General features: G+C 42.5%; 1 protein-coding gene across 1 annotated transcript in view; it reads left to right on the forward strand.

Moving 5' to 3' along the window:
• The window catches only part of LOC124615916, an 85,811-nt gene extending 82,659 nt beyond the window's left edge, over nt 1-3,152 (forward strand). Inside the window, exon 5 of the mRNA XM_047144096.1 lies at nt 1,154-3,152. Within this exon, the coding sequence (XP_047000052.1) occupies nt 1,154-2,652 (1,499 nt within the window). The 3' untranslated portion in view covers nt 2,653-3,152. The remainder of the gene's footprint in view (nt 1-1,153) is intronic.
• The last annotated feature ends 12,405 nt before the right edge of the window (nt 3,153-15,557 follow it).

A 15,557-nucleotide genomic window follows, 5' to 3' on the forward strand; every position in this document is an offset into this window, starting at 1 on the left:
CCTTCAGTACACACACCATCAGATTATTTGACTGGTCGCTCTAACGTAGTAGGCGAGTGTCAGCAATATGTCTCGTGGTCTTATCGTGGCGTGTTTATCTTCTGCCGTTAGGTCAGACGATAGAAATGCCACTTGCACGCTTAGAGTAGCAGATTGACGGTGACCAACTTTAAACAGAACTTGATTAATTTTCACACAGATTTATTAAAATAATAACAAGCATAAAAATTACTTTACTTGGTTCTGGATGCTATTTACAATTGACAATCGGAAGTTCCTTTGGTATTGGTACGTTAATCTTATTCTCACATATATCTATCATACTTGACAAAAGTGTCTATACATTTATCTTCATGGCTATGTACAGGAATATGGTAATCTTGCTGGGCGCAGACTGAAACTTGACAATAGACTGGTACAGACAAATGTAGAACTCGTACAGACTGTTGCAGACAAATGCAGACTGGTACAGACTAATGCAGACTGACTAATCGGAGGTCTGTACACTCGTTATAATACCTCGCGCGTTCATGTATCACTGCGCGAGTGTGATCTGCGAGGAGAAAAGGTTCTACATTAGCAGCAATCTCATTGGCTGCGTTACATATTAATACGCGGATCGGCGTAAGCATAATTTGGTCCGCCTCTATGGCAGCGCCATCTCGTAGTGCGGAGTCGGACGAGTGCTGCGCCTGCGCTGTTGTGCTTAGCGGGGCGCGCTCTAGTGGGAAAGTTGTGTACACGCTGACTACGCGGCACTATGTACACAACACAAGACAATACAATACTGACAAGGACGATTTTTGTCAACTTCAGATTAGGGATATCAGTAAAACCATAGTTATTTCGTCAATTGTACAAAGCCAAGTGCAAGACAGAGACTTTTCGGGATTCCTGTATATGAAACAGACTCGCGTAACATTTGTACAATAAATTCTGATATCTGCCTTTCTTATTACAGAAAATTATGTTCAAACATCACACTATATCATTTCGTGTTATTACTCTCGGATATTTGTTGGTTGTGAGCTATTCCAACCATTGATCATCGATGATTGAGCTAAACAACACCCAAATTTATCTTACAGAGGAGACTCTGAGTTTAGCTGACGTTGGAGTATGATCACCACCTAAGGATGTCACTGTTTTGCAGATGAGGAGTGGGAGCTGGAGGACAGAAGCTACGCTACGCTCTCCGTTGACACCGACTGCATGCAGCTGTTGGCTAACGCCCTGGACCACCCCACGTGTCCGCTGGAAGACCTGTCACCGGAAACCATTACTCAGCGCGATCAGTGCCGCGTGCAGCTCTGGAACGACGTGGTGGAGAGATCTCCCCACATACCCGTCACCAGCTACCTGGCGTACACACAGAGGACGAACGTCAACCTCTGTCTCTTGGCCTGGATGACTGTCAACTCGTTCAGCATTTGTCAGGACGTCCCCTTTAGCATGATACAGTCCGTACGTGATGCTCGGTGCTTTTTCAGTAGTCCTGCCAACGAGTCCTGTCCGGAAGTGAACGTCACAGGCGCCATCTGCTCTTTCTCCAGAGCTGTTCTGTTACTAAAATGTCGCGACTTTTCCCTCAATAAGCATTCCGAGCTGTGTAGTGTCAGCTTGTACCCAGACGGATCCTACTCAAACAAGAGCAATGTACCATGGATCAAACTCCTCAAAGGGCATATAGAGCCCACGCAAAGAACACTAAACTACAAAGCCAGTTTAAACAGTGCTACCTTGAAATACAAGGATTTCAGAATCGACAGCTTAAAAGCTTTAGAAATGTCATTTATAGGTATAAATATTCTTTTCCGTTTTTTGACTGCCGGAATATACATGTACCTTCCCCAGTTACGCAATCTGCCCGGAAAGATATTCTTGTCCTTTCAGCTCACGGGTATAATCCAGATCTTGTGTTCTGAGGTCATGTATCGTATGACGGGTGTCCCCAAGTTACCGACAGCGGTGCAGATTGATAGCTCCCTTACGCTTCTCAGCTGTATCTGGCTGAACTCGTTCTGCTACCAAATGTACGCGTGCATTCGACATCTCAGGCTTCCTAACGATCTGCTGCCTGCTGAAGCGAGTGAGGTATTCCGTCGTCAGGTGGTGTGTGCACTTATACCCTGGGGCATAGCATCTGCAGCAAGTATTTCTTTGGAAAATACGAGCAAATATTACTTGATTCACAGTCGGATAATATTCCTCGCGGCGATTTCATTCTCGGTAGCTCTCAATTTGGTTCTCCTTGGATTGGTGGGATATATGTACCTACGTAATCGAAACTTCATGCGGCGACTTAAAATTTCTAGTAATCACAGATTTGGTTCAAAGAAACAACTTGTTTTTCTGTCAGTTAAGACAGTTTTCTTAAGTGGCGTTGGTATAATTGTTAGAACTGGATTCCACCAAGCGCAAGGCATTGCACAGTTCGTATACTATGTTCACATAGCTACGATGGCGCAGGGACCGCTGCTGTTCGTTTTTTTCATTTGTAACGAATCGACACTTCCTCTGTTCAAGGCGACCTTACTAGCATGGTGGAAACCAGATATTGTCAGATCCAGGCGAGAGCTGTGTTCAGCGGCTGAGAGAAATTTGGCAAAGAGAGCCGATATTCAGCATTCATCTGCAGAATCCTCGATGTAATTTCCTTGAGCGTTTTTCTCAAAGGACTGTTTTCAATGTAGACTGGATTGAGGCGTGTGGTCAGTTATAAAGATAGAATCTAGCTGATGAGAAAAAATTAACTGCGACTTACATCATAAAACCCGTACCCCAGTTCCCTAATCTATTCTTTATTTACAACCAAGCGCTTATTTGTAAATAGTAGCGCGTCTACGTATACTAATGGACATTAATAATTCATTATTGGTGCACAATGGAGTTGGAACTGAAGGTAAACTTTTAAAGGACTGTGTTACACGCTATTGGAGTAGAGGCGTTTGTGAGACAGGATAGTGTCTTACTGTGCGAAAAGTGTGTAAAAGCACTGTAGGAGACGTTGAAAGTTAATGTGTGTCGCATGTGCTAGTATTAAGCAAGGAAGAACGTTATTTTAAAGGGCACTATCACTAACAGTTTTGTGGAAGGAAAAAGATGTATCAGAAGTTAAATTAAAAGGGGGCATGTTACTCCAGATGTTAAACTATAAGGGTATAGTATGTACAACACAGTGTGATTTGTAATCAGTAGACGGTCGCTCATTTGTTCAAATAAAAGTTGAATGAGTGACCTATGCAAATGAAACTGGTGTATACGTGAATTTATTATGTGGCCCAACTGAACACCCTGCTATTAACTGCCAAATTGCAGCCATCACCACACATTTACCAGCCATCCCTGATCTTAACAGGGAATTTCGTTATTTTTGACAACGAAAAGTAGCCACATCGTACACGACGGAACAGGAGGCCGCAGCATCACTCGCGAAGTAGCCAATATGGCTGCAGAGCCGATCGAAGAGTGGTGTGGCTTCGCATTCGAACGCAGTTTTCCTTTGCAAAAACTTGATTGTGTGCAGTTGTATTTACTTTCGCGGGCACCGGGAGTGTTCTCTGACACATTGCGTTCTCCTTTACTCATTAGACAGGGCTGTTATACACTGAAGCGCCAAAGAAACTAACTTGTATAGGCTCAAATGGCTCTGAGCACTATGGGACTCAACTTCTGAGGTCATTAGTCCCCTAGAACTTAGAATTAGTTAAACCTAACTAACCTAAGGACATCACACACACCCATGCCCGAGGCAGGATTCGAACCTGCGACCGTAGCGGTCTCGCGGTTCCAGACTGCAGCGCCTAGAACCGCACGACCTAACTTGTATAGGCATGCGTATTCAAATGCAGAGATATATAAACAGCCAGAATACGGCTCTGCGGTGGCAAAGACTACATACGACAACAAGTGTCTGGCGCAGTTGTTAGATGGGTTACTGCCGCTGCAATGGCAGGTTATCAAGATTTAAGTGAGTTTGAACGTGGTGTTACAGTCGGTGCACTAGCAATGGGACACGGAATATCCGAGGTAGGATGAAGTGGGAAATTTCCCGTACGACCATTTCACGAGTGTACCTTGAATATCAGGAATCTGGCAAAATATCAAACCTTCGACAACAATACGGTCGGAAAAAGATCCTGCAAGAACGGGACCAACGACGACTGAATAGAATCGTTCAATTTGACAGAAGAGCAACCCTTCCACAAATTGCTGCAGATTTCAATTCTGGGCCATCAACAAGTGTCAGCGTGCGAACAGTTCAACGAAACATCCTCGATGCGGGCTTTTGAAGCCAAGGCCGACTGGTGTACCCTTGATGACAGCACGACACAAAGCTTTACGCCTCGCCTGGATCCGTCAACACCGACATTGGACTATTGACGACTGTAAACATGTTGCATGGTCGGACGAGTCTAATTTCAAGTTGTACCGAGCAGATGGAGTGTACGGGTCTGGAGACAACATCATGAGTTGATGGATCCTATATGTCAGTAGCGAACTGTTCAAGCTGGTGGAGGCTCGGTAATAGAGTGATATTGGATCTCTGATACGCCTAGATACAACTCTGACAGGTGACACGTACGTAAGCATCCTGTCTGATCACCTGCAACCATTCATGTCCATTATGCATTCTGATGGACTTGGTCAATTCCAGCAGGACAATGCGACGCGTCACACGTCCAGGACTGCTACAGAGTGGCTCCAGGAACACTCTTCTTAGTTTAAACACTTCCATTGGCCACCAGACTCTCCAGACATGATCATTATAGAGCATATCTGGGATGTCCTGCAACGTGCTGTCCAGAAGAGATCTCCACCTCTTCGTACTCTTACTGATTTATGGACAGCCCTGCAATTCATGGTGTCATTTCCCTCGAGCACTACGTCAGACACTAGTCGAGTCCATGCCACGTCGTGTTGCGGCACTTCTGCGTGGTCGCGGGGCCGACACGATATTAGGCAGGTGTACCGGTTTCTTTCGCTCTTCAGTGTATAAATAAAATAGAGAGAGTGGTTAAAGTACTCGTAGTGGGTTCGTCCGTCGGTTCTGTTTCGCCACGAGAGCCGAGAGGCCGTTGCCCTGCCGTCGGTCGAGCGTTCGTCGGTTACACGAGTCCGAGACGCGTCAGCACGCCGCGCTACGACACGTCGCCAGCACCAGCCGCAGCGCAATCCGATGCGTCGTGAGCAGCCGCCAGCTGCTCGCACCGCGCCGTCGACGTCAGCATCAGCGCTGCTGTCGCTGAACAACTGTAGGTGAACCCGCATGACCGAATAACGCTCGAATAGTGGTATACGCGAGACCGCGCTACTGCCTGCCTACGCTGGGTCCTGGATACCTGCAGACGAAGCAGCGACCCCAACAAGTCAGAGGCCGAGGGAAGGACGAGGGCAAAATGGGGTAAGACTCTATCTTAAGCCACCAACGTCGCACCCGGAATGGAACGCGTGGAGGAAGAACTCGTGTTTATGCCCCCCAGTCAGATAACCTTAGCCACACACAAAATACTGAGTGAACTATGAGTGGAACTAAATACTCATCTGCCCTGCTAACTGTCATTGGAGACAGGACGAAAATTGGGAACTCAATGTAGTGAACCAAGACTTGCAAAATCAAATAAGAAAATTAACTGAGAAATTCACAGAGCAAGCTCAAAGGCAAGAGCAGACGCTGACATACCTGCAGCCTTAACAACAGACCTCAAAACCAAAGAGGTACTAAGAACAGAACAGGCTAAAACAAAATATGCCTCAAAACTATACATGGAATGGACGGCAAATCAAGACGGCAAAGCTGTACGACAGACCATTACCACGAATATAAACTCCGGAAAGAGAATGTACATCTCAAGTCAACACCCACTGAATCTCTAGTTAAAGTATAAACGGCAACAAAGGAGAAATGTTGAAAAATAATAAAAAAAAAACGAAAGACGTCCACACCATTGTCTGTGAAGGGCCGCAAAAACGTAAGCCACTTGCGGCAGCGTATCATGTGCGCAACACACACCGACAAGGAATTTCTAGAATGTCTTTATGAGCAGAATCTCAATAGCGACACCACGAAAGAACAGCTCCACAGAGAGGTCAAAATATGTCTAAAATAGAGTCTAAGGGAAGAGGTTTCAACCATCTGGTACTGCAGGTCACCCTCTACCTATACTGGGTCATAACAGAAAGACAGAGTCTACGTAGGTTTCGAATCACTATCTGTAAAAAACTATGCACTAGTAAATCACCGTCTTCAATGTTGTGCCAGTGTACATACTATTAAACCTGCAGAAAGGCCGGAATTACATGTGTCAAGCGTGGCAACCAAGGACACAAGCGCACTTAGTTCTCGTCTACCCAGGCTTCCATCTGCTTCCCTTGCAAATACAGAGGCTGTGTCTGCAACAAAACAAAAGGAGGTGATTATCAAACCTGTAGACATTTGCACAGAGTATGGTAAGTAAAATAAACATACACAGCTAAAGCCAGTTACCCGCAATACATAGATGCAAATCACCATGCAAATCCTCAATGCAGAGGAGCTACGAACAGTTTCCTGGAAAAGACAGATGAGTCTTCTGCTAAAGAACAGAGATAAAAATGAGCTCATCCCACTCCTACAACACTCAATGTCCTTACATCCTTACAAGACACCTATATCAATTAGGTAGAATATATGCATGACACGACAATCAGTGGCTCCATACACCTTGAGGTGACGAAGCAAATGAAAAGGCAAATATGGAACCACATAAGCTTCCAAACAACATTAATGCAAAGGAGAGATGCGTTGGAAGACAATCTTACGTATATTGTACACAAGAAAATGTGCAAACGAAATCGACACATGCATACACAATTTCATCAAACCGACGTTCATCACATCACACATGCAGAGACGCACACAAACCGAAATTAAAAAAGATAGAACAAATAGACAGATATACAGAGTCTAAATCAATAGAATCTGTAACAATCAGAGCACAAACCAATATAAATCCCAGAATTACCAAACCCAAGCTTGTAACAGTAGACAAATTAAATAATGACAAGTCTGAGGGAGACATATGTGACATTTGCAACGATATCAGCGTGTACCTCGAAACAACCACCACTCCAAACATCAACAAAGACACCACAACACGTACAAGTACTCCGTGCTCCAACACAAACCACCACCATCGTTAACAGCACACCAGCAAGCTCCACTAACATCAGTGAAAGTCGTTTGAAGGGAAAACCATCAAAGACACATATGACATGCACTCTTAATATGAGATATCACAGAAATATCTTAAAATGCCTCCCAATCAGCGGCAAACACCAAACCACACTCCATCTAGCAGCACTGCTGAAATCGCTACAAAAACCAGCACCATCAAGAAGCCAGCTACTCCTAATTACGATAACTGCTAATTTAACTTACTTTTAAGTAGTCTGGAGGAAAAATATATATTACAGACAGCGCAGTGGATGCTAGTTAGAATGTACCATTCAGAAGGTGATCCTATTTTCCTGTAACAAAGCAGACAGAAAGAATCATTCCAAATACAGACAGTATTCCCACATCAATGGAGCCGCTGCTCGACCTCATGCTCTACGCAGGTCAGAGACAGTCGACTTGCACAATATATACAGAGATTATGGCTGGGTACATGCACTACGAAAATAGTTAATTACACTTAGACGGGCAGTAAAAATGCTTTATTTTTATAAAACCCCCAGAATACATAGACACAAAACGAATATATTGCAGCATAATATAAGAAGCACTACTACGGTTAGCGCGGAATCCCCGGAAATAGCGTAAGACCTGCAGTCAGATATCATGTGCCTACAAGAGTCATATAACAGAAATGGGCAACTAATCTCTCTACTAACATATGCTACCCCAATAACAAGCAGCAATGACTGCAGTAATTTTAAACACAACTTATGATTAAGATAACACAGTTCTGAAGTCTGTATTCAGTTACCTTAGAAACATTCAAAGAAAAGGTTACATGGGTGATTGCATCCATGTGTATCCAATACAGCCATCAAATACAACCTAATGCAGAGCAACCTTATGCAGAGACCTAGCAATTTATGTAACAGGCAAAAAATGAGTGATAAGTGCTGACGTTAATGGAAGATCCCCTATCTTGAATTCAGAGAGAAAAGATGACAGATAATCACCGACCTGTTACAAGAGACATAATTACATTTAATGAGCATACAGAGACCTATATGAACGAATGCAGGATTCAATGGAGCGAGCAGTAATATCGACTTTACCCTAGCAAGTAATGCAGCAATAACATGCATAATAAACTAGACTGTACAGCACAATATAACCAGTATTGACTGACCACAATGTTATAACACACACAAACACACACACACACACACACACACACACACACACACACACACACACTAACAAACAATCAGATCCCAATTGCCGAAACACATACCAGACACTAACTGTTCCACAAAGATGATTGGAACAAATGAACAAAAGTAATACTACTGCATCTAGAAAACATCAGTGGAGGGATCGATTAAAGAGTACACAAACTAACACAGGCAATGAAACATACACTTAACACATCAATATCGACGGCAAAGAACACAAAACGCTCACCAAAGCCATGGAACAACAAACTCATGAGACTTGAACAAGATGCCAGACACAAACGAAAATTATATCAAAGGGTGGTACTAGACAGAGACACATGCATAACACTTGAGACATATGGGCACTCAGAAGACATATACAGATAGGCCCTATGTATGGGTGAACGATACAAAATACTGACAGAGAAGATAAAAACTTTGCTATTACCGAGAATGCTAAGGCAAGATAAAGGCACGATAATGTGGATAACGGCATGATGACATGCTGATGAAGGAATACAGTGTAATTTCTGCTGCATAAACTGTTTCCTGACAACATCATCGATAGACACATACGATATTACACAACATCAAGAGAAGACCCACACACACCATACAGCATTGCCACTGTCACGTGTGCACTTGCCCAAGAAAAGGTTACGATAGCAACCTCAGAGCTCAACAACAAAAATGAGCACCTGGACCAGACGGTATCCATTCGCAAACTCTGAAAAAACTAGCATCACAGATCACCCAGTTCTTAATAATGTTGCTGAACGATGGCTTAGGGCTGTACAGGATACCTGCAGTATTGAAAACCTCCAAAGTAGTCATTATTAAGAAATAAGCAGGAAAGGATCCTTCAGATTCAGAGACCTATAGACATTTATGCATAATAACACCCTAATAAAAATTCAGGAGAATCTACCGCAAGAATTTGCAAACGCACACCGCTCGCAATGGCATGAGGCAACGCCAGTTCAGCTTCAGAACCGGCAAATACATAGGTGAGTTATAAACCACTACCTACACATAGCCAATAAAACAACACTGAAACACGCCATGGCAATAATAATTGACACTGCCAGGGCATTCGGTAATCTCTGGTGGCCAGCAATGTTTCAGAAGTTAAGACACCTGGAGGTACAACTATTTATGAGACTACTGAAATAACAGAGTAGTCGAATGGCAGATGGACAACCAGGATCTATCTGTGGCCCCGTCTTCCAGGCCTTAAAAGTAGAAATCATCCTGCAACTTTTAAATTGGGATGAGAGGTCAGACGAAATTTTCGCCTAGGCAGATGACCTATTAGTTGTCGTCACTACAAACAACAGAGCCCAGCTAGAAGAGACACCCAGTGGAATACTACAAACAGTTACACAATGGTGTCACAACAACAAACTCAGTACAGTTAAAAGCGATGCAAAATACACTGAACTGAAAGGATCACTCCAAAGGAATCCTTCAGTTAAAATAGGGGACACAAACATCAAGTGAGAATATGTAACAAGCTATCCTGAAGTACACATAGATGGGGAACTGAATTTCCACGAACACACAGGGCTAACAACCGACAATGCAGGAAAACTATGTAAACTGATGGAGCTTAATTAAAAGCTGTAGAGGCTGCTTTTAGCAGTCATACAGACATATATTCTGCGTTTTTTAATCAGTACTCAGCTTTGCAGCTAGCACGTGGGCACACAGACTGAACCTGGTCACCAGCAGAGCATGTTAAGCTGCAGGACCGGCAAATACATAAACTAGGTGAGTCGTAAGCCACCACCTACACATAGTTAATAACACAAGGGAGCAGTGTCCTACTAAGGCTATCAGGAACGCTTGGCACTATCTCAGTGGATGCATTGTGTATGGTGCTTGGAATATGTCCAATAAATATCACGATCAGAGCTGCGAGGTACCGGTAAAAGATGGGGAGACAATAATTGGTGTACCAGTATGGACAAAACATCACCTTAAAAGTTGGCGTTTCGATACGAGGCAAGGTGATTCAAATGGTTCAAATGGCTCTGAGCACTATGGGACTTAACATCTGAGGTCATCAGTCCCCTAGAACTTAGAACTACTTAAACCTAACTAATCTAAGGACAACACACATATCCATGCCCGAAGCAGGATTTGACCCTGCGACCATACTAGTCGTGCGGTTCGAGACTGAAGTGCCTGAGGCAAGATGAATGGGGCATAAATGATAAGGGACGTAGACTTTACAATTTTGTACCTGACATAAGGGAAAGATTGATAACGAAACATATCGATCATAGCTATGGTATGGTACATTTATTTACTAGACATGGACCTTACCCCATGCACTTAAACGGTGCTTGTCTGAGACACATACTACATGCACATGCAGGGAAGAAGGTTCCCTAGAACACACTGTCTTTTTGTGTGGACAGTACATGAACAATAGACATAAACTGCATGAAGACTACAAAGAAACACTCAGCAATAGGAAAACCAGAACAACAGGCACAATTAAATGCATTAACAGACAGTATTTCAAAAACAACACATGAAGACTACTTGTGGACCCTATGTAACAGACATGCCTACCTGCAACGTAATAACAGTCTCCAGAGGTTGGACAATGACACCCACACTGACAGCGACAACAGCAACAGTGAAGAAGATGAGGATGAGGTTGAGCGTGGGAATGAGGAGGAGGATGATGAGATGTAACAGTAAATAAGATGCCTTGGCTTGTGAATTAGACAATACTTGCCACAATGCACTGGCAAATTGTACATATCAGTCAAATAATATTTAAGGATAGAGAATACTAGAGTAATTGTAGTGTTAGATCAGGCAGTCTAGCCAAGGAAACACTCAATGTTGTACATGGATGAATACCTAACGTTAATGCATAAACTCCGCCCAAACAGGCCATGAAGGCCTAACGGTACCGACCGGCCGCCGTGTCGTTCTAAGCCCACAGGCGTCACTGGATGAGGATACAGTGGGGCATGTGGTCAGCACACTCCTCTCCCAGCTGTATGTCAGTTTACGAGACCGGAGCCGCTACTTCTCAGGCAAGTAGCTCCTCAATTTGCCTCACGAGGGCTGAGTGCAACCTGCTTGCCAACAGCGCTTGGCAGACCAGATGGTGACCTATCCAAGTGCTAGCCCAGCCAAACAGCGCTTCACTTCGGTGATCTGACGGGAACCGGCGTTACCACTGCGGGAAGGCAGTTGGCACTAACGCATAAATTAGAAAAATAATTTCCCTGCTACTAACCATAAACTATTTTGTTGTGACTGGTGGTCAACAGCTCGAAGAAACCATTCCAAGGTATTCACCGCTAGTCATAATCAGAAACGGCACTGAAAAGTCTCTCCTCTATCCTATCATCTTTTTACATTTTTTCTTAAGCCAACACAGTTTTATTAATACCTCAACCTCAAATTCTTGTTACTCAAAAAATATTTATTCCATGTCAAATACTGCAAATAAAAAACAAAACAGGAAAAACTAAAAGAAATATGCAAACAAAAACTGAAATACTTATGACCTGTTTAAATTTGCAACAAATAAATTAATCAGTCGCCATCTTCACACAGCACAAGGTAGGTGCCAGGTGCAGCTGACTTGCACACATCTTGGATCACAGAACAACATTGGCAGTGGAATCTAAACATACCAAGGATTAACATTCTGAACTAATACACACATTAAAGACTTCCTTTCATATTTACTGAAACCAATGGCAGTGGAATCGAAGCATACCAAGCATTAACATTCTGAACCAATATACACATTAAAGATTTCCTTTCATATTTACTGAAACAAATTATTTTAGAAGCTTTCTGGCGGGCGACACAATAAGAACAGTTGTTACATTGTCCCAGTGGTTCTGTAGTATATCGCCCAGATGATGATCTAATCTCAAAATCTCATCAAGATAAGAAACTGATAAGGACTTTTCTGCCTGGTTACAAACTTGGGCTAGTTATATTCAAGGTTACTAACGCCGTCCCCTATAGAATCACAGGAAATAGTGCAAGTTATATTCAAGGTCATCCAGAGGAACCCCATCCTACCTGTGCAACTATCAGCCCCCCCCCCTCTCTCCCTTCTACCAAACCTCTGTGTCAATAAGATTCAAGACTTCCGTGCACCTCTTTAGCATTTATAACTAGAGTATTTGTGTAGGCGTCTTAATTCGATGTCTCTGAACCACAGAGAAAGGTTAGGTTTATTTGGGATCAGGCTTTTGGTTTTTGTTATAAATAGTAATAACAGATTAATTATATTATTACTTGAATTACACGATTTTAGTCATTTTAGGTATGGGCTCCGAAAGGAGAGGGCCAGGATGTGGGTATTCATTTTAAATAATTATAAATTACATATCTTGTTATCCCAGTTATGCACGTCTGACCATTTGACATGAAGTACATGCCAGCATAGTCCAGACACCATCTTCTGACAGAATAAGGATTCTCACAAGTATTCTCTAATTTACTGCTATTGCGAGTTTATTTGTTGGTATTTTTACCCATTTTTTCCAAATATTAACATTTATGTCCTAAATGCAATGTTAACAAATTATGCAATGTGTAATTTAACAACAAATGTGTACTGAAAAAGTCTTTAAATATTGAAGAATTCTTACTAACTCAGTCCTACATTAATATGAGCAGAGTCGTAATGTATGTGTTAAAAAGAGTGTGTTGTCCTATTGGAAACAATTATGTCATGGTATACTCTGAACCATGGCCACACTGACCGAACCAATTGGAGCTTTTAGCACTATGCTAGTCTATTCCCCCCTCCCACCAACAATGGTAGGGAAATTTACATTATTTAAACAATTGTTGTGTAATAGTTTCCATCTTGATGGACCAACTTACTGGAAGAAAAGACGCTGCTATGGCATCTAGTATATATATTGCATATAAGCAATGGTACAATTTAAGCGCCATCCCCCCCCTTTCTCTCTGGACGAATAAGAAACAAGCTCCCCTTCTCCCACAACCATCCCACTTTTAATACTAGAGTTTATTCAGGTGTGGCGTCTTTGCTGCTCTGTTCACAATCTTAATGAAACACCAGCGCTCCCAGGCCGAATAAGAAGACATATAATTACAATTATCCTTAGACAAGACGATATTTCAGCAAATAAATTCTTGCTACATCACTCCTACATAAGTATTAACGTGTAATGTCATAGTGTGTAGTGTGTTCTAAAAACTAAATAATCTATAGTTTAATGGTACCACAACGTTTTCTGTATGGACTAGAAATCATGAATCCCAATAAACATTCCAAACACATATGAATGATTAATAAATTACATAACACTTTCAGAATGAGATTTTCACTCTGCAGCGGAGTGTACGCTGATAAGAAACTTCCTGGCAGATTAAATCTGTGTGCCCGACCGAGACTCGAACTCGGGACCTTTGCCTTTCGCGGGCAAGCGCTCTACCATCTGAGCTACCGAAGTACGACTCACGCCCAGTACTCACAGCTTTACTTCTGCCAGTATCTCGTCTCCGCTATATCCTTTCTTTCAGGAGTGCTAGTTCTGCAAGGTTCGCAGGAGAGCTTCTGTAAAGTTTGGAAGGTAGGAGACGAGATACTGGCAGAAGTAAAGCTGTGAGTACTGGGCGTGAGTCGTACTTCGGTAGCTCAGATGGTAGAGCGCTTGCCCGCGAAAGGCAAAGGTCCCGAGTTCGAGTCTCGGTCGGGCACACAGTTTTAATCTGCCAGGAAGTTTCTTATCAGCGTACACTCCGCTGCAGAGTGAAAATCTCATTTTGGAAACATCCCCCAGGCTGTGGCTAAGCCATGTCTCCGCTATATCCTTTCTTTCAGGAGTGCTAGTTCTGCAAGGTTCGCAGGAGAGCTTCTGTAAAGTTTGGAAGGTAGGAGACGAGATACTGGCAGAAGTAATGGTGTGAGTACTGGGCGTGAGTCGTACTTCGGTAGCTCAGATGGTAGAGCGCTTGCCCGCGAAAGGCAAAGGTCCCGAGTTCGAGTCTCGGTCGGGCACACAGTTTTAATCTGCCAGGAAGTTTCCTACATAACACTTTATTTAACAAAAAATACCTACTTTTAAGTACCAAACCTACATTATCCCTGCACTCTTAATATTCAACAACATAGTGTTAAAAAACAATGACGTAATGAATCCATGGTAAGAACACCTATCACTATTTAGATTATCTTGACCAGTTGTCTCCCACGTTATTCAAGAAAGCATGCATGCATAAATATCTGTACCAGTAACACACACTGCAATAAATAAGACTACTCACCAAATGTCGTGTTCTAACACACAGCATGCAGAGAAACCTTTAGCATTGACGAAATAGACCAGTAGCAATATATTTTTTGGACATGAATATAAACACCAATTCGTGTTCTCTAGTGTCCCTTGTTGGATTAGGTCTCTTTATCTATGGACCTGCGGATAAAGATGGAAATGTCTGTCAGAATAGTGAGGTCTCCAAACAACGCCACAGAAGCTTTTCAGAAACTGTTTCTGTTGTTCCTGTTACTACAGATGATATCGTGGGAAGTTGCAGATGGATGATAAAAGGGCTATGCGCATAATATGGGTATCACACACACATTTTAACTCCATACTTGGAACAAAAATTAATACTATTGCTCAGCATTCGTCTGATTTTTCAGCTGTTTATAGTAATGTTACCTATTTTATTCGATTGTTCTCTCTGGCAGTATCTGGATTTGAAACATCATATGACTGATTGATTTGGAAGATAGTTAACATGCATTGGGAAGAGATTGGAGAGAGATTTGCTCACCATAAATGCCTTTCATATTACATCACTCATCTGTGGAAGGTTGGTTATATCGCTGCTGATTCATCAGGACCACCTGGAAACGTTGTCTGATGGCCTACAAGCTATTGTCATCCACCTACTGTTTTACTATTTAACATTTCACCGCCATGCATCATAATATTTTTAAGTAAACAAAAACAATCTTGCTATAATGTGGGAGTGGTTGACGTTAAAAACCAAAAAATGAGAGTTATAATGGAATATTGTAATATCTTCATATAGATTATACACATATCATCCATAAGTGCCAAAATGTTTTAAATAGAACTGTACAAACATATTTATGTCTCTGCATACAACACAACATACTTCACAAAGCTATTACCCTGCTTGTGAGTGAACTT

Source organism: Schistocerca americana, chromosome 5 (genome assembly GCF_021461395.2).
Source record: "Schistocerca americana isolate TAMUIC-IGC-003095 chromosome 5, iqSchAmer2.1, whole genome shotgun sequence".
Lineage (NCBI taxonomy): Eukaryota > Metazoa > Arthropoda > Insecta > Orthoptera > Acrididae > Schistocerca > Schistocerca americana.